Source organism: Balaenoptera musculus, chromosome X (genome assembly GCF_009873245.2).
Source record: "Balaenoptera musculus isolate JJ_BM4_2016_0621 chromosome X, mBalMus1.pri.v3, whole genome shotgun sequence".
Lineage (NCBI taxonomy): Eukaryota > Metazoa > Chordata > Mammalia > Artiodactyla > Balaenopteridae > Balaenoptera > Balaenoptera musculus.
In genome coordinates this window covers 109,116,518-109,144,461 of record NC_045806.1, presented here as the reverse complement: position 1 = coordinate 109,144,461, position 27,944 = coordinate 109,116,518, and the positions used below count along the sequence as shown (strand labels likewise).

The following is a 27,944-nucleotide window of genomic DNA, read 5'->3' as shown; positions in this document are numbered from 1 at the left end:
CTTCCGTAGGTGAATGGATAAATATACTGCGGTACATCCAGAAAGAAAAAAGAGAAAATGAGCTATAAAGCCATGAAAAGACATGGAGGAACCTTAAGTATATATTACTAAGTGATATATACTTATATATAGTATAGCCCATATAAGCCTAAGAAGGCTACATACTGTTTGATTCCAACTATATGACACTCTGGAAAAAGCAAAACCATAGAGACAGTAAAATGATCAGTGGATTCTGGGGGGTTGGGGGAGAGGGAAGGATGAATAGGCAGAGCACAGAGGATTTTTAGGATAGTGAAACTATTCTGTGTGATACTATAATGGTGGATACATGTCATTATACATTTGTCAAAACCCACAGGATGTATAACACTGAGAGTGAACCGTAATATAAATGACGGATGTGAACTGATAATGATGTGCCAATGTAGGTTCATTGACTGTAACAAATGAATCACCCTGGGTGAGGAATTTTGATCAAGGGGAAGCTGCATGTATGCGGGGGTAGGAGGTACACGGGAAATCTCTGTATCTTCCACACAATTTTGCTACGAATCTAAAACTTCTCTAAAAAAATTAAGTCTATTAAAATTTATTTTGAAAAGGTAGTACTTTAGATTGACAATTAAGAAGACACTGTGGGGCGGTAGAATGAGACAGAGAAGGAATCTGGTAACTATGTGCTAGCCTCAAATCTGCCATCATCAGGCTATGTGACTTAGGACAAATTGTCTTAGCTTTTCTGGACCCTATTTTGTCTACCTATACAAAAAGGGGAGTAGAGCTCAGTGGGGCTTAACCTTGTTTGGGTTGCTCCCTTCCAGGCTACCCTCCACACAAGGATTATCTTCCTAAAAAATAAAAGCTGGTTATATTATTCCCTATTTTAAACTTCCTTTGCCTGGCCCCTCCCTCCAGGATAAAAGCCAAACTCTTTCTTAGGGTATATAGAGACCCTTCACAATTTGACCCTTTTGGCCACACTATTCTAATTTCCTTTCATTCTAGCCCATATTTCTTTTTTTTTTAATTAACATAACTTTTCTGTTCTCAAATCACCTTATTTTTTAAAATATTTATTTATTTATTTAGGCTGCGCCAGATCTTTTTTTTTAAATTAATTAATCTATTTATTTATTTTTGGTTCCGCTGGGTCTTCGTTGCTGCGCGCAGGCTTTCTCTAGTTACGGCGAGTGGGGCTACTCTTGGTTGCGGTGTGCGGGCTTCTCATTGCGGTGGCTTCTCTTGTTGCAGAGCACGGGCTCTAGGCGCGTGGGCTTCAGTAGTTGTGGCGCGTGGGCTCGGTAGTTGTGGCGCAGGGGCTTAGTTGCTCCGCGGCATGTGGGATCTTCCCGGACCAGGGCTCGAACCCATGTCCCCTGCATTGGCAGGAGGATTCTTAACCACTGCGCCACCAGGGAAGCCCTGCACTGGGACTTAGTTGCAGCACGTGGGCTCTTAGTTGTGGCATATGGACTTCTTAGTTGTGGCATGCATGTGGGATCTAGTCCCCCGACCAGGGATCGAACCCAGGCACCCTGCATTGGGAGGGCAGAGCCTTAGCCACTGGACCACCAGGGAAGTCCCTAGCCCATATTTCTTTACAAGTGCTTCTCAAAGTGTAATCTAAGGATCACCCTCCGTCAAATGCCTACAACAAAAGCAAACGCCTTTGCCCCAAATAAGGTTAGGATCTCAGGTGACAGGATACAAGAATCTACATTTTCACAAGATCTCCAGGTGATTCTGCCTCATGTGGCATTTGAAAACCATAACCCTTTATTTCAGCCACGCTGAAATCTCCCCCATTTCCCTGCCTGGAATGTCCTTCCCTGTCTTATCTACCTGGTAACATCTGCTTTTTAGCACAACTGTCACCTCCACTATGAAGCCTTTGGCCAGTCCCCTAGGTAATTGGCTGTTCCCTCCTCTGTGCTTCTACAGCACTTAGTTCATCTCTCAGACAGTACTTAGTACCTACTGTATTGTACTTAGTACCTACTTACATGTCTGTTTCTCCTACTATAATGTGACCTTGAAATCAGAGACTATGTTTTAATTTATTTTTACATCCCCAGCATCTAAGACATAATAGATAACAATAAATGTTTGTTGAACAAATGAATGAATGGATAAAGATGAAGAACTAAAGTATTCATCTCACAAATATTTGAGTGCCTACAAAGTGGTAGGCACTATTCTGGTACAAGAAAGTAGCCAGAACTTTTTGCCTGTAAGACAGCTAGAACCCTGGACACAGGGTTCTATTTTAAGCCTCTTCCAGCATTTTATCTGTGAAAACTTCCAAATGAGCCCCTTGTTTGTTTATTCATTCTTTAGGATAGAACCACTTGTCTGATGTTTACAAGTGGCATTATGACAATGAATGGCAATGGGAAAGCACAATGTACTTAGTCTATTCCCATAAATGTGCTTTGGGAGTCCAGACTCAACTTCATAGTCACCTTCTCTTTATTGCTTTCTGGAGAACATAATATAAATTAAAGATTTTGCAAATGAGAAAACAGTAAATGAAGACAAAGCCAAAGTTATTCTGCCAATAAATACTTTAATGAGAACCGAGGTCTGTAACATAAATAGCAGTAACTGCCCTGGCCTATGCCTTCTGCTCTAGCCCAAGTCTGGGGCTAACAAACTACATTTAACCCACATTTGAAGAGAAGGTCATTTTGAGTGTCATCCATCAGTATCCATCTTCACAGAAGATACCAATCTGGGGCCAGAGTCTCAATGTTAATACTTCCTCTCAGGGAAAAGTTCACATGGCAACACAAACACATGAGCAATTTTGAACCATCCTATCATTCTTCCATCAGGAGGGCCTTGGGAGACCAATGGTTCAGTAAACACTTACAACTTTGTCAAAATACATTAGAACACAGAAAAAGGGAAAAGAAGAGTAGAAAGGTTGGCAGGGCTTGACTCACATATAATTCAGTCCTTAGATTTGAAGCCTCTTGAGCTGCTCGTACGTAATAAAAAACTGAAGAGTAAGTCATGGAAGATCACTGGGATGATACTGAAAGTCAAACCCGGTTCTAAAATTGTGCATTGCATTCTCTTAAATTGAGGTACTTAGTCTGTGCTATTCTAAGTTGCATTTGCTTAAAAGTCTTTTTTAAAACAATATCTGGCAAATCAAGCATGTGTTGAGTGCTCACCATGTGCCAATTTTGATTGTTGGCATTTAGCAATATAAACATATTAAAATTCTAACATACTTATATTCTTCAGGGGCAAACAGGCCACACACACACACACACTCACACACACACACACACAGAGACACACAACTATCCAAGAACATCAATGACATATAATTCAGTGCTAGAGTAACTGTTACAGACATTAGGTGATCAGAGGAATCCCAAGGAGGGAGGGAGATACTATCTCCCTTAACCTATAGACTCCACAAGGGCAAGGATTACTTTTCAACCCTGAACTGCTCACCACTGTACAAACACCACCACACACACTATCCAACTCATGGCTCTGCCCATAGGAGGCACTCAAACACAGCTAAAGGAAGGAGGGTCATCCATGAGGAAGGAGCCCTGCTTCGCTCTGGATTTTTTTGCTCTATGAGTGTTTTCTGTCTTATTATTTCCCCAGCTATTTTAGTCATACACTTAGGGGTAGGAAATATGGACTACCTCAGCATGGACCTTCCTGTGGACATCTCCTAGCAGGGTTTCCCAAAACTTCCTAGCCCCTTCCAGACTTGGCTGTGTTTGTTGTTGTTGTTTGTTTTAAAGAGGAATAGAAACTTTGCCATTTCTTTTCTAATCCCTTTAGTTTGTATTAGACTCCAACTGAAAGCCATTTCTGTACTTAGTTCCACCCACAGTGGTCACCATTAGAATGCTTGAGTAGATTCTCACTTGCCTAAAGGCTTCAATAATCAAATTTTCCTTCCTATAGCCTAGAATTACCTGGGAGCTTGAAGCATTTACTTTCATTCTCATGTTCCAAAAGGATACAATGATGTTCCAGGGTCCAAGTCGAAGCCAGTTTGGCCAAAATCCTTTATAGAGTGCAAAAAAGCCCTCATGTTTCCACATCTGAGGGAAAGATATAATAAAAAAAATAAGAGTGAATTCTCCTTACACTTTACATCTGACAATTATTTTTATTTTAGTACTCATCTTCCATGCCCCTCCCCAACAACTTAGGATCCATGAATGGTCCTTTTTCTAAAGACATACATTTTGTGTTCTAAATCCACCCACCCACTCATTCAACAAATATTTACTAAGCACCTACAATATGCAAGGTACTCTTCTCCATTTTGAGATAATAGTAATAATAGTAAACAAGAGAGAAAGTGTCTGTGGTAGCCAGCCTCCAAGATGGACCCCGATGAAAGCCAACTCCAGTTATTCACACCCTTGTGTAGTCCCTCCCACAACATATCAGGATTGGTCTGTGTCACCAATAGAGTATGGCAGTAGTGAACGTACGTCACCGCCAATGCTATGCTATAAAAGACATTTTGTATATAATAAGGTTTTGGGGCTTCCCTGGTGGCGCAGTGGTTGAGAATCTGCCTGTCAATGCAGGGGACACGGGTTCAAGCCCTGGTCTGGGAAGATCCCACATGCCGCGGAGCAACTAAGCCCGTGTGCCACAACTACTGAGCCTGCGTGTCTGGAGCCTGTGCTCTGCAACAAGAGAGGCCGCGATAGTGAGAGGCCCGCGCACCGCAATGAAGAGTGGCCCCTGCTTGCCACAACTAGAGAAAGCCCTTGCACAGAAACAAAGACCCAACACAGCCAAAAATAAATAAATAAATAAATAAATTTTTTTAAAAAATAAGGTTTTGCCTTGTCTGTCTTTGATCATTTACTATGGAGGAAGCCAGCCGCCATGTCATGAAGAGAAGCCCATGTGGTGAGAGACTAAGCCCTCCAGCCAATAGCCAGAGAGGAACAAAGCCTTCCTGCTGACAACTACATGAGTGATCCTTAAAGCAGATGTCCCAGCCCCAGTCAAGCCTTCAGATGATTACAACCCTAGCTGACATCTGGACTATTACCTCATGAGACAGCCTAAGCTGAAATCATTCAGCTAAGCTGCTTCTGAATTCCTAACTCACAGAAACTGTGACATAATAAATGCATGTTGTATTAAGGAACTGAGTTTTTGAGTAATTTGTTACACAGCCACAGATAACATACATTCCCTGCCCTCATGGAGTGCATGCTCTAGTGGAGCTGACAAACGAATACATAAATCGACATATATTATATTCACAAATAATAAGTACTAATAAGAAAACTAAAGCAGGGTAGGGGAAGAGGAGTTGGGCAAGTCACTGTCCTTCTCTGAATCTGTTTCATCACTGTAAATTCTGTGTATGTAATGCCATGGCTGACCTCATGTGAATGACCAGAGGATTAGATGAGGAATAGTGTAAAATGCTTTGAGTTTAAGTTTTCTGTTTTATACAGCGGAGGTCCTACATATGCCAATTGAGTGGTTATTAGAATTAAATGACACAGAGATTGGTTCAAGATGGCGGAGTAGAAGGACAGGCGCTCACTCCCTCTTGCGAGAGCACCGGAATCACAACTAACTGCTGAACAATCATAGACAGGAGACACTGGAACTCACTACAAAAGATACCCCACATCCAAAGACAAACAAGAAGCCGCAATGAGATGGTAGGAGGGGTGCAATCACAATAAAATCAAATCCCATAACTGCTGGGTGGGTAACTCACAAACTGGAGAACACTTATATCACAGAAGTCCACCCACTGGAGTGAAGGTTCTGAGCCCCATGTCAGTTCCCAACCTGGGGGTCTGGCAACGGGAGGAGGAATTCCTAGAGAATCAGACTTTGAAGGCTAGTGGGATTTGATTGCAGGACTTCGACAGGACTGGGGGAAACAGAGACTCCACTCTTGGAGGGCACTCACAAAGTAGTGTGCACATCGGGACCCAGGGGAAGGAGCAGTGACCCCATAGGAGACTGAACCAGACCTACCTGCTACTGTTGGAGGGTCTCCTGCAGAGGCGGGGGGTGGCTGTGGCTCACCGTGGGGACAAGGACACTGGCAGCAGAACTTCTGGGAAGTACTCTTTGGCGTGAGCCCTCCCAGAGTCCACCATTAGCCCAACCAAAGAGCCGGGTAGGCTCCAGTGCTGGGTCGACTCAGGCCAAACAACCAACAGGGAGGGAACCCAGCCCCACCCATCAGCAGACAAGCAGATTAAAGTTTTACTGAGCTCTGCCCACCAGAGGAACAGCCAGCTCTACCCACCACCAGTCCCTCCCATCAGGAAGCTTGCACAAGCCTCTTAGATAGCCTCATCCACCAGAGAGCAGACAACAGAAGCAAGAAGAACTACAATTCTGCACCCTGTGGAAGGAAAACCACATTCACAGAAAGATAGACAAAATGAAAAGGCAGAGGACTTTGTGCCAAATGAAGGAACAAGATAAAACCACAGAAAAACAACTAAATGAAGTGGAGATAGGCAATCTTCCAGAAAAAGAATTCAGAATAATGATAGTGAAGATGATCCAGGACCTCGGAAAAAGAATGGAGGCAAAGACTGAGAAGATGCAAGAAATGTTTAACAAAGACCTAGAAGAATTAAAGAACAAAGAGAGATGAACAATACAATAACTGAAATGAAAACTACATTAGAAGGAATCAATAGCAGAATAACTGAGGCAGAAGAATGGATAAGTGACCTAGAAGACAGAAATGGTGGAATTCACTGCTGTGGACCAGAATAAAGAAAAAACAATGAAAAGAAATGAAGACAGCCTAAGAGACTTCTGAGACAACATTAAACACAACATTCGCATTGGGGCTTCCCTGGTGGCGCAGTGGTTGAGAATCTGCCTGCCAATGCAGGGGACACGGGTTCGAGCCCTGGTCTGGGAAGATCCCACATGCCACGGAGCAGCTGGGCCCGTGAGCCACAATTACTGAGCCTGCGCGTCTGGAGCCTGTGCTGCGCAACAAGAGAGGCCACGATAGTGAAGAGGCCCACACACCACAATGAAGAGTGGCCCCCGCTTGCCGCAACTAGAGAAACCCTCGCACAGAAACAAAGACCCAACACAGCCATAAATTAAAAAAATAAAAAGAATTAATTAATTAATTAATTAATTTTAAAAGTTCAGCTATTTAAAAAAAAAATTCGCATTATAGGGGTCCCAGAAGGAGAAGAGAGAGAGAAAGGACCCGAGAAAATATTTGAAGAGATTATAGTCGAAAACTTCCCTAACATGGGAAAGGAAATAGCCACTCAAGTCCAGGAAGCGCAGAGAGTCCCAGGCAGGATAAACCCAAGGAGAAACACGCTGAGACACATAATAATCAAATTGACAAAAATTAAAGACAACCAAAACTTATTGAAAGCAACAAGGGAAAAACGACAAATAACATACAAGGGAACTCCCATAAGGTTAACAGCTGATTTCTCAGCAGAAGCTCTACAAGCCATAAGGGAGTGGCACGATATATTTAAAGTGATGAAAGGGAAGAACCTACAACCGAGATTACTTGACCTGGCAAGGATCTCATTCAGATTCGATGGAGAAATCAAAAGCTTTACAGACAAGCAAAAGCTAAGAGAATTCAGCACCACCAAACCAGCTCTACAACAAATGCTAAAGGAACTTCTCTAAGTGGGAAACACAAGAGAAGAAAAGGACCTACAAAAACGAACCCATATAGCACAGGGAGATCAGCTCGGTGCTTTGTGACCACCTAGAGGGGTGGGATAGTGAGGGTGGGAGGGAGACACAAGAGGGAGGAGATACGGGGATATATGTATACATATAGCTGATTCACTTTGTTATAAAGCAAACTAACACCATTGTAAATCAATTTTACTCCAATAAAGATATTAAAAAAAAAACCAAACCAATAACAATTAAGAAAATGGTAATAGGAACGTACATATCGATAATTACCTTAAACGTGAATGGATTAAATGCTCCAACCTAAAGACACAGGCTAGCTGAATGGATACAAAAACAAGACCCATATATATACTGTCTACAAGAGACCCACTTCAGACCTAGGGACACATACAGACTGAAACTGAGGGGATGGAAAAAGATATTCCATGCAAATGGAAATCAAAACAAAGCTGGAGTAGCAATTCTCATATCAGACAAAATAGACTTTAAAATAAAGACTATTACAAGAGGCAAAGAAGGACACTACATAATGATCAAGGGATCAATCCAAGAAGAAGATATAACAACTATAAATATCTATGCACCCAACATAGGAGCACCTCAATACATAAGGCAACTGCTAACAGCTATAAAAGAGGAAGTCGACAGTAACAAAATCATAGTGGGGGACTTTAACTCCTCACTTACACCAATGGACAGATCATCCAGACAGAAAATTAATAAGGAAACACAAGCATACATTTTATGTTTATGTTTACTTTAAACAAGATGGACTTAATTGATATTTATAGAACATTCCATCCAAAAACAGCAGATTACACTTTCTTCTCAACTACACATGGAACATTCTCCAGGATAGATCACATCCTGGGTCACAAATCAAGCCTCGGTAAATTTAAGAAAATTGAAATCATATCAAGCATCTTTTCCAACCACAACGCTATGAGATTAGAAATCAATTACAGGGAAAAAAACATAAAAAACACAAACACATGGAGGCTAAACAATACGTTACTAAATAACCAAGAGATCACTGAAGAAATCAAAGAGGAAATTTAAAAAATACCTAGAAACAAATGACAAGGATAACACGACGACCCAAAACCTATGGGATGCAGCAAAAGCAGTACTAACAGGGAAGTTTATAGCAATACAATCCTACCTCAAGAGACAAGAAAAATCTCAAATAAACAACCTAACCTTCCACCTAAAGCAATTAGAGACAGAAGAACAAAAAACACCTAAAGTTAGCAGAAGGAAAGAAATAATAAAGATCAGATCAGAAATAAATAAAAAAGAAATGAAGAAAACAATAGCAAAGATCAATAAAACTGAAAGCTGGTTCTTTGAGATGCTAAACAAAATTGATAAACCTTTAGCCAGACCTCATCAAGAAAAAGAGGGAGAGGACTCAAATTAGTAGAATTAGAAATGAAAAAGGAGAAGTTACAACAAACACTGCAGAAATACAAAGCATCATAAGAGACTACTACAAGCAACTCTATGCCAATAAAATGGACAACCTGGAAGAAATGGACAAATTCTTAGAAAGGTATAACCTTCCAAGACTGAACCAGGAAGAAATAGAAAATATGAACGACCAATCATAAGTAATGAAATTGAAACTGTGATTAAAAATCTTCCAACAAACAAAAGTCCAGGACCAGATGGCTTCACAGGTGAATTCTATCAAACATTTAGAGAAGAGCTAACACCCATCCTTCTCAAACTCTTCCAAAAAATTGCAGGAACACTCCCAAACTCATTCTATGAGGCCATCATCACCCTGATACCAAAACCAGACAAAACTACTACAAAAAAAGAAAATTACAGACCAATATCACTGATGAATATAGATGTAAAAATCCTCAACAAAATACTAGCAAACAGAATCCAACAGCACATTAAAAGCATCATACACCATGATCAAGTGAGATTTATCCCAGGGATGCAAGGATTCTTCAATATATGCAAATCAATCAATGTGATACACCATATCAACAAACTGAAAAATAAAAACCATATGATCTCAATAGATGCAGAAAAACCTTCTGACAAAATTCAGCACCCTTTTTTGGTAAAAACTCTCCAGAAAGTGGGCATAGAGGGAACCTACCTCAACATAATAGAGGCCATATATGACAAACCCACAGCAAACATCATTCTCAATAGTGAAAAACTGAAAGCATTTCCTCTAAGATCAGGAACAAGACAGGGATGTACACTCTCACCACTGTTATTCAACATAGTTTTGGAAGTCCTAGCCACGGCAATCAGAGAAGAAAAAATAAAAGGAATACAAATTGGAAAAGAAGAAGGAAGACTGTCACTGCTTGCAGATGACATGATACTATACATAGAGAATCCTAAAGATGCCACCAGAAAACTACTAGAGCTAATCAATGAATCTGGTAAAGTTGCAGGATACAAAATGAATGCACAGAAATCTCTTGCACTCCTATACACTAATGAAAAATCTGAAAGAGAAATTAAGGAAACATTCCCATTTACCATTGCAACAAAAATTATAAAATACCTAGGAATAAACCTACCTAAGGAGACAAAAACCTGTATGCAGAAAACTATAAGACACTGGTGAAAGAAATTAAAGATGATACCAACAGATGGAGAGATATACCATGTTCTTGGATTGGAAGAATCAATATTGTGAAAATGACTATACTACCCAAAGCAATCTACAGATTCAATGCAATCCCTATCAAATTACTAATGGCAGTTTTTACAGAACTACAACAAAAAATCTTAAAATTTGTATGGAGACACAAAAGACCCCGAATAGCCAAAGCAGTCTTGAGGGACAAAAATGGAGCTGGAGGAATCAGACTTCCTGACTTCAGACTATACTACAAAGCTAGAGTAATCAAGACAATATGGTACTGGCACAAAAACAGAAATATAGATCAATGGAATGGGATATAAAGCCCAGAGATAAACCCACGCACCTATGGTCACCTTATCTTTGATAAAGGAGGCAAGAATATACAGTGGAGAAAAGACGGTTTCTTCAATAAGTGGTGCTGGGAAAACTGGACAGCTATATGTAAAAGAATAAAATTAGAACACTCCCTAACACCATACACAAAACTAAACTCAAAATGGATTAGAGAGCTAAATGTAAGACCGGAAACTATAAAAGTCTTAGAGGAAAACATAGGAAGAACACTCTTTGACATAAATCACAGCAAGATCGTTTTTGATCCACCTCCTAGAGTAATGGAAATAAAAACAAAAATAAACAAATGGGACCTAATGAAACTTAAAAGCTTTTGCAAAGCAAAGGAAACTACAAACAAGACGAAAAGACAACCCTCAGAAAGCGAGAAAATATTTGCAAATGAATCAATGGACAAAGCTTAATCTCCAAAGTATATAAACAGCTCATGCAGCTCAATATTAAAAAAACAAACAACCCAATCCAAAAATGGGCAGAAGACCTAAATAGACATTTCTCCAAAGAAGACATACAGATCTCCAAGGAGCACATGAAAAGCTGCTAACATCACTAATTATTAGAGAAATGCAAATCAAAACTACAATGAGGTATCACCTCACACCAGTTAGAATGGGCATCATTAGAAAATCTACAAACAACAAATGCTGGAGAGGGTGTGGAGAAAAGGGAACCCTCTTGCACTGTTGGTGGGAATGTAAATTGATACAGCCAGTATGGAGAACAGTATGGAGGTTACTTTAAAAACTAAAACCAGAACTACCATATGACCCAGCAATCCCACTACTGGGCATATACCCAGAGAAAACCATAATTCAAAAAGACACATGTGGGCTTCCCTGGTGGCGCAGTGGTTGAGAGTCTGCCTGCCAATGCAGGGGACACAGGTTCGAGCCCTGGTCTGGGAAGATCCCACATGCCGCAGAGCGGCTACGCTCGTGAGCCACGACTACTGAGCCTGCGCGTCTGGAGCCCGTGCTCCGCAACAAGAGAGGCCGCAACAGTGAGAGGCCCGCGCACCGCGATGAAGAGTGGACCCCACTCGCTGGAACTGGAGAAAGCCCTCGCACAGAAACGAAGACCCAACACACCCAAAAATAAATAAATAAATTAATTAATTAATTTAAAAATAAACCTTTAAAAAAAAAAAAAAGACACATGCACCCCAGTATTCATTGCAGCACTATTTACAATAGCCAGGTCATAGAAGCAACCTAAATGTCCATCAACAGATGAATGGATAAAGAAGATGTGGTACATATATACAATGGAATATTACTCAGCCATAAAAAGGAACGAAATGGAGTCATTTGTAGAGACGTGGATGGATCTAGAGACGGTCATACGGAGTCAAGTAAGTCAGAAAGAGAAAAACAAATATCATATATTAACGCATATATGTGGAATCTAGAGAAATGGTACAGATGAACCGGTTTGCAGGGCAGAAATTGAGACACAGATGTAGAGAACAAACGTATGGACACCAAGGGGGGAAAGTGGCGGGGGGTGGTGGTGGTGGTGTGCTGAATTGGGCGATTGGGATTGACATGTATACACTGATGTGTATAAAATTGATGACTAATAAGAACCTGCTGTATAAAAAAATAAATAAAATAAAATTCAAAAATTCAAAAACAAAAGAATTAAATGACAAATAATGCATACTAAAGGTCATAAATTGATGATGTGTATTGAATTTCACCAACAGAAACAGTTCCTGTTTAATGCATAAATATCTATTAAGTAACTCCTGTGTGTTAGTCATTGTATTCTACATTGAAAAAAATGTTATTTTGCCTTCCCACTGGTGAAGTGAAACCCACCAGTATACTAAAAAATGAATATTTGGATAAGACAACAATATGAGAGTCCAGACGTCTAAATATCCCTTATCCCATCCTATAGATTAAGAACACTCAATACGATTATCCTTATTAATCATTTTTAAAGCAAATAGTAACAGAATAAGGGCACTATTTATGGAAACATAGTGGTAATATGCTTGCCCCAATGGATCATCAGCAAATGCTATAGGTCTCAGACCAAAACTGATGTTGGAAAATTGTGAAAATCAACCAAAATAAATCCTGGATACAGATAACCTAGAATCATAGACTGCTAAGATAAGGCACCTGAGAGATACAACCAAACCCCATCACCTCTCACCTGGAACTGGTCTACAATCTCCACCGAGAAGCCAAAGCAATCTTTTAAAATTATAAATCAGATAGTCACTTTTCTGTTTAAAGCTCTCCAATGAATTCCCAGTGGATTTCATTCTAACTGCAAATTTTCTTTAATGACCTGCATGATTTAGCCCCTGCCTCTCTCTCCAGTTTCATTTCCTACTACTTTTTCCTTTATTCATCACATGCAGCCAACCAGCCTTGTTTTTAACCCTTGAACATGTCCAACTCATTCCCAACTCAGGGCCTTTGTACCCACTCCCTCTTTTTGGAATGCTTTTCTCTCAGATCTTCTCGTGGCCACCTTCTTCTCATCATTTAGACCTCTGCTCAAATGTCACCTCCTCACAGCCTTTCCCTGGCCATCCTAGCTGAAGTAGTTCCCCACCACTATCACCAAGTCACTATCTCATTATGCTGTGTTAGTTTCTTCATAGTATTTACTTCCATCTGAAGTTATACTGTTTATTGGACTTCCCTGGTGGTCCAGTGGTTAAGACTCCGCACTCCCAATGCAGGGGGCATGGATTTTATCCCTGGTCGGGGAACTAAGATTCCGCATGCTGCACAGCGTGACCAAAAAAAGATTTGGAATAATAAAATTACACTGTTTATTACCTGTGTGTTTATTGTCTGTCTCCCTCAACTAGAATGTAATCTCCAGAAAAGCAGGGACCATGTTGGTCTTCTTCACCATTCTATCCCACCACGTAACACTGTCTGGCACAGTAAAGTCTCCACTAAATATCTGAATAAATATTTGTTGAGTAAATGAACACACAAACTTTTACACACACACACACACACACACACACACAGCCTCTAACACTCTCATGAGCCATATGAATCCTCGTAGAGCTCCAAAACAGGGACTAACTTCTTCCAAACATTAGAACTGGGATGCACACTTTTTGGCTTGAGGCAGTTGAGTGAAAACAAGCAAGAACTTCTGTAGATACACAGAGACAAGAGGCTACTTCATGAAGTTATACATTCATTCAACAAATAATTTGCTGTGGATAAAGTGATAAACAAGATGCATATGGCCCTGCCTTCACGGAACTTAGAGTCTACTGGGCAGACAGCCATTAAAAGCAATTACAATTGACTCTTGAACAATGCAGGTGTTTAGAGGCACCGACCCTCCATGCAGTCAAAAGTCCTCATATAACTTATTTTTAGCCCTCTACATCCAGAGAGTCAACCAACCACAGGTTGTGCAGTACCGTAGTATTTACTCTTGAAAAAAATCTGCATATAAATGGACCCGTGCAGTTCAAACTCATGTTGCTCAAGGTTCAACTAGACAATAAAATGTAACAATTGTGATACAGCCATACAGCAGAATATTACCTAACCATAAAAAGGAACAAAGTACAGGCATACCTCATTTTATTGCACTTCACTTTACTACACTTTGCAGATAGTGGATTTTTAACAAATTGAAGGTTTGTGGCAACCCTGCATGGAGCAAGTCTATCAGCACCATTTTTCCAACAGCACTTGCTCATTTTGTATCTCTCTGTCACTTTTGGTAATTCTCGTCATATTTCAAACTTTTTCATTATATTATATTTGTTATGGTGATCTGTAATCTTTGATGTTACTATTGCAAAGAAATGACTCACTGAAGGCTCAGATGATGGTTAACATTTTTTAGCAAATCAAGGTACGTACATTTTTTTTAAGACGATACTAATGCACACTTCATAGACTACTGTATAGCGTAAACATAATTTTTACATGCACTGGGAAACCAAAAAGTCCATGTGACTCGCTTTATTGCGACATTTGCTTTATTGCGACATTTGCTTTACTGTGGTGGTCTGGAAGCATACCTCTGAGGTATGCCTGTACTGATACATGCTACAGCATGGATGAACCTTGAAACATTATGATAAGTGAAATGAGCCAGTCAAAAAGCTCACATATTGCATGATTCCATTTATATAAGATATCCAGAATAGGCAAATCTACAGAGATAAAAGTACATTAGTAGTTTCTTAGGGCTGGGAAGATAGGGAGGTAATAGCTAAAGGGCACAGGGTTTCTTTCTGAGGTCATGAAAATGTTCTAAAGTTGACTGTGGTGATGATGGTTGCACATATCTGTGAATATACCAAAAGCCTATTCACTCTGAATAGGTGAACTTTATGAATTTCATGAAGTTAAAAAAACATCAAAAAAGATGTTTTTTAAAATATATTAAATGCTATGACAGAGCAAGTATATAAAACTACATACACATACACAGTTTAATGGTCAGGGAAGGCCTTTATGAAAAAATAATGCAATCTGAAGAATGAGTAGAAGCTAGCCGTCTAACAAAGTATATGGCATGGGTGAAAACTTGGGAATGAAAGAAAAGTCTAGTACTAGAACTTGTTCAGTATGTCTGGAATACAGAGTAAAGGTAGCAAAGATAAGGCTGTAGAGGTAAAAAGGGGTCAAATCATATGGACCTTGCATCAGAGAGAAGCCATTCAAGGGTTTTAATATAGAGGTAACAGGATGAGATTTGCAGCTGCTCATTTCTACGTCAGAGATGAATGCATAATTTCATTCACCAAAGTGTTATGGCACTCTTACAGATAAAATAAAAAAGTATGATGACAATAAAGAGCAAAGTTGTTTTAAAGAATTTTAATAGCAAGTAAGTGAATGAGTGAGTAAATGTAAGTACTTAAAGGTTACTGTCAACATGAAAATATGTTTCTGACAATATCATACAGCATAGTGGTTACAAGTATAAACTCTGGAATCAAACAAACCCTGATTTAAATCCCAGATCTGCCACTTATTAGGTGTATAATCTTGGGTAAATACTTAGCTACTCTGAACCTGAGTTCTCTCCTGTATAAAATGGCAAAGATATTATCCACTCTATAGGGTTGCTGGGAGTTAAAGGATATACTCTAGTGTGTGGTACATAATAAACATTCAATAAATGCTATTACTATATTATTATACCCTCTATCTCCTCTTAGCCAACCTTCTTGAAAGAGTATTTTGTACTTGTCTACTTATCCTCACTTCCTATGTGTTTATCTGTCTCTTCCTATTAGAATTAAAATGTCACGAAGGCCAGGACTTTTTTGTTCACCAACCTAGAACAGTGCCTAGCACAGAAGACACAAACCCTTAGATTAATGGTTTTCAACCTTGGGCGAACATTGCAATCACCTGAGGAGTTTTCAAAATACTGACAACCTGGCTCCCACCCCAGGCATTCTGAGGTCATTGGTTTAAGGTGGGTGCAGAAGTTGTGAATGTTCCCCAGGTGACTGCAGTGTGCATCTAAGATTGAGAACAACTGTCTCCACAAAGCCAGTGTGATCTATTTAAAACGTAAATCTGACCTGATTAAAATCTTTCAATAGCTCCTCATCAAGTAAAAGAATAAGTCCAAGCATCTCAGCATAGCATTCAATATCCTTTATAACCTAACTAACCCTCAGCCACCAACATGAGGAAGGCACCACAGTGTGAAGAATGTTGGGTTGAAGCCAATGGTCTAAGTTGAAATCCCAGCTCTCCCACTTACTAGCTGTGAAACCTTGGGCAGGTTAGTTAATCTTAGCACTTCAGTATGCTGTAATGGTGAGGATTAAATGAATGAATACATGTAAGTCTCATTAGGACAGTCCCCGATACACAGGAAAGCACTCAACAGATGTGAGTTACTATTATTTTAGATGCCTCCATCTACAGGAAACCTATCCCAAACTTCCAAATTGGACTAAAATTTCCTCCCATAGACCCCTGAGTTTATCACTTGACAAGATGTGTTGATTATCTGTTTGTATACATGTGGTGCACTGTAATTTTTCTGTACATACTAAAATGGTGCCTGATAGATAATAGTTGTTAACTAAACTGAGAAACCATATGACAGTATCATATTTTAGCTCCAAATTTGTTTTTTGTAGAAGTATTATCACGAATGATTATATAATACATAATACGTGTATGATATTCAGCTTCCTACAAACACAACATAGCAGAAACTTTCAAAGCCAAACCGTGAACAACAGCACAATGCTGAACGGAAACCAAGTACCAGATTTTCTATTATAGCATCTCTGCCTTGTCTGAAATGGGCAAATGTGGGATATGTTAAGTCCTTTCTACCAGTAATTCTACATGGTGCTATTGATAAAAGTATCGTGCAGTCTTAAGCATTCAAACTGGAATAATAATATTAAGGACCACTGTGCATCAGCAGATTGCCAAGGAGACAGCTTTTCTACCTAGGAATTACTCTGAGAGGCTACTAAAAATACACATAATGATTCTTCCATCTTCAGAATGAAATGCAGCAACTAAGAATAAGGACTGCAAGAAGGTCTGAGACATCAAAGAAAATTAAAAATACAATCCAAGTTCACAGTGTGTGTACCTTTAAAATACCATCCAAAGTGCCCTTGTAGAGGTCCACATGTCCCACAATTGCCCTCTGGTTCATCATTCGAGTTCGAACCACATCAACTGGATTGGAAGCCAGAGCCCCAGCCAAGCCGCACGTAAAGCTGGAACTAAAGATAAAAACTTTAAGAAGATAGACTGCCCCACTTGCACCTCTGCCCACTTAAACTGAAATTAGTCCAAACATAAATGTACAATGAGTCAGACTCATCAGATAAAACCTGGCACTTGCCCTTTCATTACAATCTAAAGAGAAAGAAGATCTTTACTAATCTTTACATTATTCAAAAGTTGTCCCCTTCACTTTTCAATCCAAAATTCAGATAGCCTTTTTTTTTTAAGGGGACAGTTTATAAGTCTAGCAAGTTCCCTAAGCAGGAAGTATTATGCATCATCTATTAGTTATGTAAATTTTTCAAACCACAGCATCATATGCCAAATGCATTTGAGTAGTAAAATATCATAAAAGTTGCAAGATGAAGAAAACATAGGATGAAATTAGCAACAGTCTTCAGCCCAAAACTGTGGTTTTGTTTCACAGGCCCTATAAAATTTCACCCTTTTATTCTGTTTCTCATTGAGAAAATTTGCTTTCTGATCCAAAATTAACCAAAGCAAATAAAAGATGAGTTTATTAGATACAGAGGCTGTGTATGAACAAATGCAAATCCTACAGACATCTGATAGGCTACTGTATTAGACACTGCCCCCAAGTACCAAAGTGCCCACAGCATCTGGAATCTCTGTACCTGTATCAGAAGGCTTGAAGTTCTGGTGATGAGAGAGAAAAAGGTATTTAGACCATATGTACCCATTATCAATTCTACATGAGGACTTCAGTGAAAGATGCTTTTTGTGCTTAAAGTACTGAATATATGGAATGAGTACAACCTATCCTACTTACACAAAGTGAGTTAAGATTGTGTCTCCCATCATCCCTGACAATATTAAGTGCTTCTTTGTAATGTCATAGACTGGAAGCTCTACTCCCACAACGATGGCAGCCCGCTGAGCAGTTGGGACAACACCCTACAAAACATAAGTGACATGAGACACCAAGGAAATACACTGGTAGCGACATAAGTCTAAAAGTGAACAAAGTAAGTCAGGAATTAAAAAATAACAGAAAAAATCCAAGTCTGAAGTATAGGAGTTATTCCTCCTTCAAATCAATAGCTAATACCGGAACATTTATAAATTCCCAATTCACTTACTGTACTAAAAAATAAAATCATTCATATGACACCCAAAGCACAAGCAACGAAAGAGGAAATAGATAAATGGGACTTTATCACAATTAAACATTTTTGTGATTCAAAGGATACCATCAAGAAAGTGAAAAGACAACCCACACAATGGGAGAAAATATTTGCAAATCATATATCTGGACTAGTATGTATCATATATTATATATGGACTAGTATCCAAAATAAAGAACTCTTACAACTCAATAATAAAAAGACAAACAACCCAATTAATAAATGGGCAAAAGATCTAATAGACATTTCCCCAAAGAAGATATACACTTATACACTGCTGGTGGGAATACAATATAGGGCAGCCACTGTGATAAACACTTTGGCAATTCCTCAAAGGTTAAACAGAGAATTACTACATGACCCAGCAATTTCACATCTAGATACATACCCAAGAAAATTATAAACATATATTTATGCAAAAACTTGTGCATGAATGTTCATAACAGCATTATTCATAATAGCCAAAAAGTACAAACCACCCAAATGCTTATTAATTGATGAAGGGATAAACAAAATGTGGTATATACATACAATGGAATTATTATTCAGCCATAAAAAGAAATGAAGTACTGATAAATGCTAAAACATAGATGAAACTTAAAAACAGTACGTTAAACTAAAGAAGCTAGTCATAAATGCCACATATTGTATAATTCCATTTACATGAAATGCCAGAATTGGTAAATCTATAGAGACAGAAACTAGATTAGTGGTTGTCTAGGTCTGGGAAGGTTGGAGGTCATGGGAAGTGACTATTAATGGATATGGGGTTTCTTTTTGTGGTGATAAAAATGTTCTAAACTTAGACAGTGGTGATGGTTGCACAAGTCTTTGGATATCCAAAAAACATTAAATTGTACACTTTAAGATGGCAAATTTTTATGGTATATGAATTATCTCAATAAAGATGTTATTAAAAATAAAACCATGAAGCAAAAGTCAGTAGGGAGAGGAGAGCTTTCAAGTTTATTTCACAGAATTTAGGATGTGCAGAAAGGACACACTAGGATGACAGCAAAGGTATGATGCAGCTAGGGAGAAGGCCAAGGCAAAGGAGTACCTCTTTATGAGTCCTCCTGTGATAACACTATCAGCTTTTCACTCACTAGTACAGTATTCCTATCACAGCTCATGTTACAACACAGGACTGCCAGAGCGTTAAAAGTCCTGTTTTTGAAGAATATGAATGACACGAGAAAATGTCTGTAACGCTGAAGAAGGTAAGACATAAAATTATTTATAGTATTATTCTAACTTTAGGGGAAAAGGCATACACACACATGCCAAATTTTTGTAAAAATTTTCACAAGGAATGTTTTACTTTTACAATTGTGTTTAAATTTAAATATCATTTAAAAAACTGAAAATAACATACCATGGGGAACAACTGCTTTCTGTGATACCTGTTATAATTAAAGAGTTCAATCATCTCTAAATTCCCAAACTCCATTTATAAAGTGGAAGTGATGTAGCTGTGCTGTCATCAGGAGATGTTTGATTCTGCTCATCAGGCTGGCTGGCCCAGCAGTACCTTCCTCTCTGATCCTTCCACCTGCTCAACTCTGTTAGAAGATGGCCTCAGAAGGCTAATTTGGTGAACCGTAAGGCCCCACGGGCTGAATTCAGGTCACAGACATGTTTTGTGTGGCCTACACAGTGTTTCTTAGAAGGCTGAATTAGCTGTCAACATAAAACAAAAACAAAACCACAGGAATGGATATTTCACACAGGAATGCAAATTTCCAGCTTCTCTTGAAAGCCCAGAAAATTTGGCCACACTGGACTCAACGTGGTGCATGACAGCAATGAACAGGGCAAGTGCTCTCCAGTTCACTACTCGACTGTCTGTCTAACTCTGACCTAGGTGCCAGTTACTCTTTATTACTGTACTCCTGTTGTTATTTCTTACAATGGAGTTTGGAAGAAAGTGAAGTGTTTCCAGTGAAAGTGAAATGTTTCCAGTACCCATGTTACAATCAAAGCAGGAAAATAAAATACAGACATGTGTTTGAAGAAAAAGGTAAACATATTTCCTTGTTGAAATGAAAAAAAGATTCCCATATTTTAATATGTAAATAATACATGTCTGTGTCAAAAGAATACATAACACAATATACTTCACTTCTCCTTACATGCCTGGATGGAGTAAATAGCCTGGATCATAAAAGTAGCTATGTTCAGTTCCTCAAAAAATTAAACATAGAATTACCATACAATCCAGCAATCCTACTTTTGGGTATATACACAAAAGAATTGACATCAGTCTTGAAGAGGTATCTGCACATCCATGTTCACAGCAGCATTATTCACAAGAGCCATGATATAGAAACAAACTAAATGTCCATTAATGTATGACTGGATTAACAAAATGTAGTATACGCATATAATGGAACATTATTCAGCCTTAAAAAGGAAATTCTGACACATGTGATAACATGAATGAACCTTGAGGACATCATGCTAAGTGAAATAAGCCAGTAATAAAAAGACAAACAGTGTATGATTCCACTTATATGAGGTACCCAGAACCATCAAATTCATAGAGAGATAATAAAAGGTTGGTGGCCAGGGGCTAGGGGAAGAGGAAATGCGGAGCTGTTGTTTAATGGGTACAGAGTTCCAGTTTTGCAGGATGAAAAGAATTCTGGAGACTGGTTGTACAAAAATGTGATATTTTATATGTATTTTACCACAATTAAAAGATTATTTTAATTAAAAACAAAGTAGCTATGTTCCCCTGACAAAATCTCCAATTCTATTTATTGTTCTGTCTTTGTCTTTTCCTTAGCCTTGGTTTGTGAAAAAAGCTCTAGTTAGTTCCATTTTCTGGTTTTAAATTAGACTAACCAAGAAAGTGTACCTTGGGACTTCCCTGGCGGTCCAGTGGTTAAGACTCCACACTTCCACTGCAGGGGCACGGGTTCGATCCCTGGGCAGGGAACTAAGATCCCGCATGCCGTGCAGTGTGGCAAAAAAAAAAAAAAAGGAAAGAAAGAAAGAAAGAAAAAGGAAAAGAAAGTGTACCTCCAAGTGCTTTTTATCAAAAAGCAAACGTCAAGGATCATTAACGGATGCTAAGATCATTTGGCAGAAGGTCATTAAGTAATAGGATATATGCACGTTGTTAGAATATTACCCTACAAATTACTTGCTAATTGCAAAGGGGAAAAAAAACGTACCTTTTACTATGATAAGACCTGGTAGGCATCATCTTAACAAGTAAACGAACTTGGCATCACCAATTTTGGGACAAACTAACATTTTGTGTCTCTTGCTGTGATGCATATGAAATAGTGTCATCTATGAAGTTCTCTTACCAGAAATGTTTAACATGCATCTAATCAAGCCAACAGATCTAACTTCTAGCTTACAGGAAATACAGGGGAAATGCAAGGAAGCATTTTATATAAGAAAACTGACCTGATCTCATCAATAAAGGAAATTTGAATATGGACTGGGTATTAGATATTAGGGACTTATTAATTTTCTTAGGTGTGACAATGGTATTGTTATTATGTAGGAGAATGTCCTTATTCTTAGGAGATGCATAATGACGTACTTAGGGGAGTACCACGATGTCTGCAACTTCCTTTCAAATAGTTTAGGAAAAAAAGGAAAGAGAGAGACTCATTAGATATTTAAACAACAAAAAAAAGAGAGTGTGCACGTGTGTGTGTGTGTGTGTGTATGGGTACATGTGTGCATGTGTGTATATACATAAGTAGATAAAGCAAATAGGGCCAAACTTTGAGTCATTTAATCCAGCTATGTAGGTGTTCATTGTTCTGTTCTTCCAACTTGTCTGTATGTTTGAAAATTTTCTAGTAAGTAGTTAGGGAAAATTATAAAGAAATAATAAAAGCAACGCTCTCCCTTCTAAGAGACTATTAATGGATTTCCCATTCTACTCTCTACTACTAGTAGTCTTATTTAATATTACAAACTTAAGTGATTAAAACTGGATAAAAAATTACAGGAACAAAAATGTTTTAAAAAGTATAGATAGAAGACTGGAAGATAATACGACAAAATGTTAACAGTGATATCTCTAGCTAGTGGGACTACTGGATATTTTTATCTTTTATATATTTTCTCAACATTTTATAGTACATCTTTTACCTTTTATAATGTTAAAAAAGTTGTTTTAGGCAATAACTTTTGATCATAAGCACTACAGACACTACCATAAACATACATTGCTGTGTTAATACAAAACTGGCAAAAATATATATTGAAAAATTAAACTCACTGTGAATTTGAACAAACCAAAATGGCTATCTCAAACAATATAACTTCTCTCACACATACAATCCCCAAACATTAAGCAGAAATAAAGACGACTGATAAGTTTTGGTCCTTTCACAGCTGATAAGGAGCTTCTTACCTTATTTTTTAGGTTACCAAGAATCTTACATAGTATAAGGTGACAATTCACAATTTTATGGCTTTATATAAAAGGTAATCTTTGCAAATTCTAGCAACTGTGTAAAGAATAATACCAAGAAAAGAGTACTCACCCTCCACAGACCCCTGGTACCTTCTTGTTGGTATATATCAATGAAGCTGCCAATCATGCTGCCTTGGAACAAGCTTCCTTGAGCCTGCATTCGAATCTAAAATCGGAAGAGGTGAACATTTTATTTTGACAGAGAACCAAAATGAGATGATTCACTCATTTAAAATGAAGAAAACAGTATTTGGGAATTAAAAATCAGCTTACTATTATGATGAAATTAATGACTTAAGCTACATATAGAAAGAATGTAATTTGTGTCAAAGTATATTTTATAAAGATGATTTTTATCAGCCTCACATTCCTCATACTAAGTCCATCATTTCTGGAGTTGGAAGAAAATTTGGGGAAAAGAAAGAATGAGTACTCTGTGGTGGTAGAAAATAATCCATTTAAACTATGATTAGTTTAGTAAAAAACTATAAACAACCTATATGTCCAAAAATAACAACAAAGGATTAGTTGCATAAACTATGATACATCCATTTAAGGGAATACTATGCCGCCATAAAATTTTATTGTAGAATAATATTTGTGGATATTGGAAAATGTCAACAATTAATTGCTAAATAGAAAAAGCAGGTTGCAAAGCAGTATGTATGGTATATCATTTTTATCAAAAACATGTAGACTTAAAAATAACCATATGTTCAACAAAGAGACTGACTGAACATACACACCCAAATGTTGACAGTGGCTTACGTCTAAGTGATGAAGCTCCAAGTGGGCATTTTTCTCTTTTGTGTTTTTTTCCTGCCTTCCACTTTTTACTACATTGAACATGCATTGCTTATTGAAGTATAAAAAAAGCAGGAAAAAAGTTTAAAAATATAATTTAATGCTTACAAGACCTTAAATTGAGTTTTACTTGTAAAAAGCATGATACTGTATTCTGCAAAGTAGCCTTTGAGAGGCACAAGAAAGGAGGTACAGCATTAAAAGGCCATGTAAAAGATTTGGTACAATTTCCCACCGACTGCACATATAGATCATAGCAGTCAGTCACTAAGTACTAGTGGCCCAAATGTAGGCCTGATTTTCATGAAGCACAACTCTAGGTTTTAATAAATGTTCTTGGTAAGTCATGTTACAGCAGCATGTTTTTATGTGGAAAGTCAACTGCTACTACTAAGAGTTTTGAAATAAAACCTAAACCAAATTAAAATGGAATAGAAACTATCACAAAGACAAATTGAAACCACAAATATCCTATGGTAAGTAGAAGACTTCTTTATGCAGGTGATTCCTGACCAGGGCTGGGATGAGGGTGAGGCAAGTGTGGCACTTTCCTTAGGCACAAAATGTAGTGGGGGGGGGTGATGTAAAAAACCTCAGTAATCCAGATAAATAATATCTTAATGTGATATTTTTAAAAATCAAAATTAATGCACAAAAACCCATGAGGAACCAAGTATCAAAATTGTAATTAAAGACAGGATCCAACAGGGCGGGATTAGAGTGAGTGAGATGGATTGTACAAAATATTGCTATTTTGTTCATCATGAATTTTTCACATTCATTTTAATTTTTGAAAACTATTGCATAAAAATGTTATTTCTCTTGATTATTGAGTTTTTTGGCACACCCTTACATTTTGCACCCAAGGGGAGTATCTCCCTTGTCCTAGTCTTGACCCTGTTCCTGAGCAGTCTTGAAGGATAAATTCATGAGGAAAGGGGGAAAAGGCATTGCAGGCAAAAAGAGAACTACATACACAAAGGCAAGGAAGCGGCACGTAGTTCAGAGAAAGATCTATTCAAGGATAAATGAAAGGATTAAACAGCCCAACTGTGATTATAACTCCTATATAGGATTGTGACTACCCCCGACCCTCCACGTCCCAGCACCACTCACCACTCAGCCCTACCTAAGGATATGAAAGGAAGAGGGAGATTGTAGCATTGGTCAATGGTTGTAATTGTACCAGACAGGTCAGAGCAACCGGAAATTGAAGTGAATCATGTATATGATTAAGTTTAGGATCCTGATGGATAACAAAGGAAGTTTTAGGGAATTAAATATTATTGTTCTTGAAAAGCACATTCTAACCAGTGTACTTATATTGCAAATATTTTAGAGTTTTAAGATATAGTCAATTATCTTCAAAATACTTGTTCTGTAAATCTAAAGTGATATAAAAATTCTGTAGCTAAAGTATTCTCAATTTAACCCAGAAATATCATTTCATATCGTTTCTTCATCAACCACCACTGGTTTCTTTCATGTGTGTTGTTTTTCAAGTCACTCTCTTGGTTCTCAAAACTCTGAATCAAAATAGATCTCCCCTCCACCAACCTAGCCACTTGTGGTTTCAAATAAATAAAACATATGTTCTCTTACCTTTTTTTCTCACATTCCCCCTAAAATGATTTTTAAAAACTTGGGATCCTCTTACATATTTTAATCATATATTTAGTGCTTTTAATTATCATAAGTTTAAATGAGTTAATAAGTAAAAAATGTTAACCATTTTATCTCAAAAATAAGATGCAGATTGCTATTATTAGATTAAGTTAGATTATTAGATTAAATAAGATATAGATTGATATTATTGATATTATTAAATAAATGTTTCATTCTGAATTTTGATAAAATCTGAAAGAAATTCAATTACGTTGTAAAAAACTCAGCACCACTAACCTATACAGTTCTGGTTCTGAATTCAGAATATCTCTAATAGGCCAAAATACATCATTTTAAAGCCAAATCTCATCCTTAATAGAAATATGGATAAGACAGGAAAAGATAGCGACATTATAGATTTACGGTATTTCGATTAGTTATTAAAGGAGGCTTCTCTAAAAACTGTATTTCAATTTATCCCTTTGTCTGATACTCTAGGTTACACCACAGGTCAATATACCATACTATGATTTGGAATGGGTGGGGGAATGTGCCTTTCTTTTGTAAAGTGGGGCAAGGGCTGTTCTAAACACAAGCTCATTTTCAGATCAGTTTTTGAGAAGGGTACAAAGAAAGTAAGGGATCTGGAAATTGATTCCCTTAAAATTGCATAGCCCCCTTGGAAAGAACCTATAAAGGTTTGCATACTCTAGTTTGAAGACCAATGGATTAATGCACATCATAATAAATTGACTACTATTTACTAAGCATCAACTACCTACCAAGTACAATGATAAACAGTTTACATATATTATCTTTAATCCTTAACAACCCTATGCAATACATACTGAATTATCTTCATTTTACAAATGAGGAAACTGAGGCTTAAAGCAGTTAAGTGATTTGCCCAAGGTTTTACAGCTGGCAAGTGACAGAGTGGGGATCTGAGCCCAAATCTGACTCAAAGCTCACGCTCTTTTCGTGTCACACTGCATACATCCAACGCTGCCAGACTTCTCTTACCTTTAGCACATCGGTGGGATTGGCTATAGTGGAAGATATCACTCCTGACACTACCCCACATATCATATTAATTAAAAGAGTTTCATCTGTAAAAATGAACAAAAAAAAGAAAGGTCTGCTTGTAAGAGGTACCAGTTTCCGAGAACAGAGTGCTGAGCTATCAGAGAAAGGGAACCATGTCAGAGAACTGACTACAGAAATGAACCACAAAGCTTATGAAAATAAAGAAACTCAAATATTTCTAGGTTCCAAATCAGTACTGAAACATATAAAATTAAAATAAATATTTCTAAAACACCCTGGAATATATCCTATTATTCTGTATAACTGCCAATATTCCATATAAATTCAGAATGTGCTATTTCTCCTTCAATCATTTCAAACATCTAAAGAAAAAAATTTTTAAGTCTTTTTCTGGAGAATCATCAACTCTAAAGACTTAGGAACCGAATGTTAAAGGATAAAATCTTATGTCTAATAGGAAAAAAAATACCTAAATATTAATTTTAATTGGCCGTATTATCTACTAGCCTCTATTTATTGACAGAAGATTTCTGTAGTTAAATGTGAAAAACTAGTCATTTGGAACTAAATCCTCTCAGCTAGAAAAAAGAACAAAGAAACCACAGTGTATATTGTTCTAAAATTCAATCTTCACCATGCCTCCTCACCATAACGAGCCTACAAATTAAAAACTAGGTAAGCCCAAGTGAAGAATCTGTGAAAGGAAATTATTTTAGGACTAGAATCCTTCAGGATCCTCAAAGAAGAGGCTCCAGAAAAAGTTGACTTAGACAATAAAGCAATTCAAAGGACATTACTAACCGAAAAGCTCTCCAGCTGTCCCCAACTATGCAACAGCCTCAGGCCTGTAGTAAAATAACCATTTTAGTATAGTATCCAGCTGAAAAAGCTACAGCAGCAAATAGAGAGACATACGGTAATGCTGAATGTGGGTTAAGGTGGCCATATTTTATATATATATAAAACTACTCTATCTGACCAAAGCTTATCAAAACCCACAGCTAGAGGATTCCTTATAGCTGAAGTCCTCTTGTAGATGAGGACAGCATTAATTTTCTGAACAAGTTTGCTCCATGTTCTCTCTGTGATGACCAGAAGCCTTTTTTTGTTTGTTTGATAGGAAAAGGGACAAACTTGAAGAGCAGGTCCCTCTAACCTATACATCACCTCTGCAAGGATTAATCCCAAATCAGTACAAGCTTATTTTGTCCTTGCAATGACTGTTACCCATTCTCAGGCACCCTGTGATGAACACTTCTCATTAAGCATGATTTCAACAATCCCTTTGAGTGTTACCTCAAAAGAGAATGAGGAGTCTTATACTGACCTTCTAAACGTTCTACAAATAATCTCTTCAAGCTCTGGTAAATGCCAATTTTAATGGTGCCATATGATGCCTGTCTTAGTAAAGCAGGAGCAATTCTGCCAGAAAGAAGGAAAGAAAAAGAAAGTCAGTTATACTTAACATGCACTCACAGATTATACATATCTAGACAGCCTACTCACTTCCATCA

At 37.8% G+C, this 27,944-nt stretch overlaps 1 protein-coding gene across 5 annotated transcripts in view; it reads right to left on the bottom strand.

The window, feature by feature from the left end:
- Positions 1 to 27,944, bottom strand: part of SLC25A14 (solute carrier family 25 member 14) — a 37,552-nt gene continuing 9,608 nt past the window's right edge. For 2 of the 5 annotated variants that reach the window (XM_036839079.1, XM_036839076.1), the window contains 7 exons: positions 27,758 to 27,852; positions 26,407 to 26,492; positions 23,045 to 23,140; positions 18,173 to 18,297; positions 17,243 to 17,378; positions 4,002 to 4,082; positions 2,553 to 3,004 (listed from right to left, as the gene is read on the bottom strand). In XM_036839079.1, the coding sequence (XP_036694974.1) occupies positions 2,963 to 3,004; positions 4,002 to 4,082; positions 17,243 to 17,378; positions 18,173 to 18,297; positions 23,045 to 23,140; positions 26,407 to 26,492; positions 27,758 to 27,852 (661 nt within the window). In that variant the 3' untranslated portion in view covers positions 2,553 to 2,962. Of the gene's footprint in view, positions 27 to 2,552; positions 3,005 to 4,001; positions 4,083 to 17,242; positions 17,379 to 18,017; positions 18,040 to 18,172; positions 18,298 to 23,044; positions 23,141 to 26,406; positions 26,493 to 27,757; positions 27,853 to 27,944 lie in introns of those variants that run through there. The other 3 variants (XM_036839078.1, XM_036839077.1, XR_005018261.1) reach the window with 3 other exon arrangements.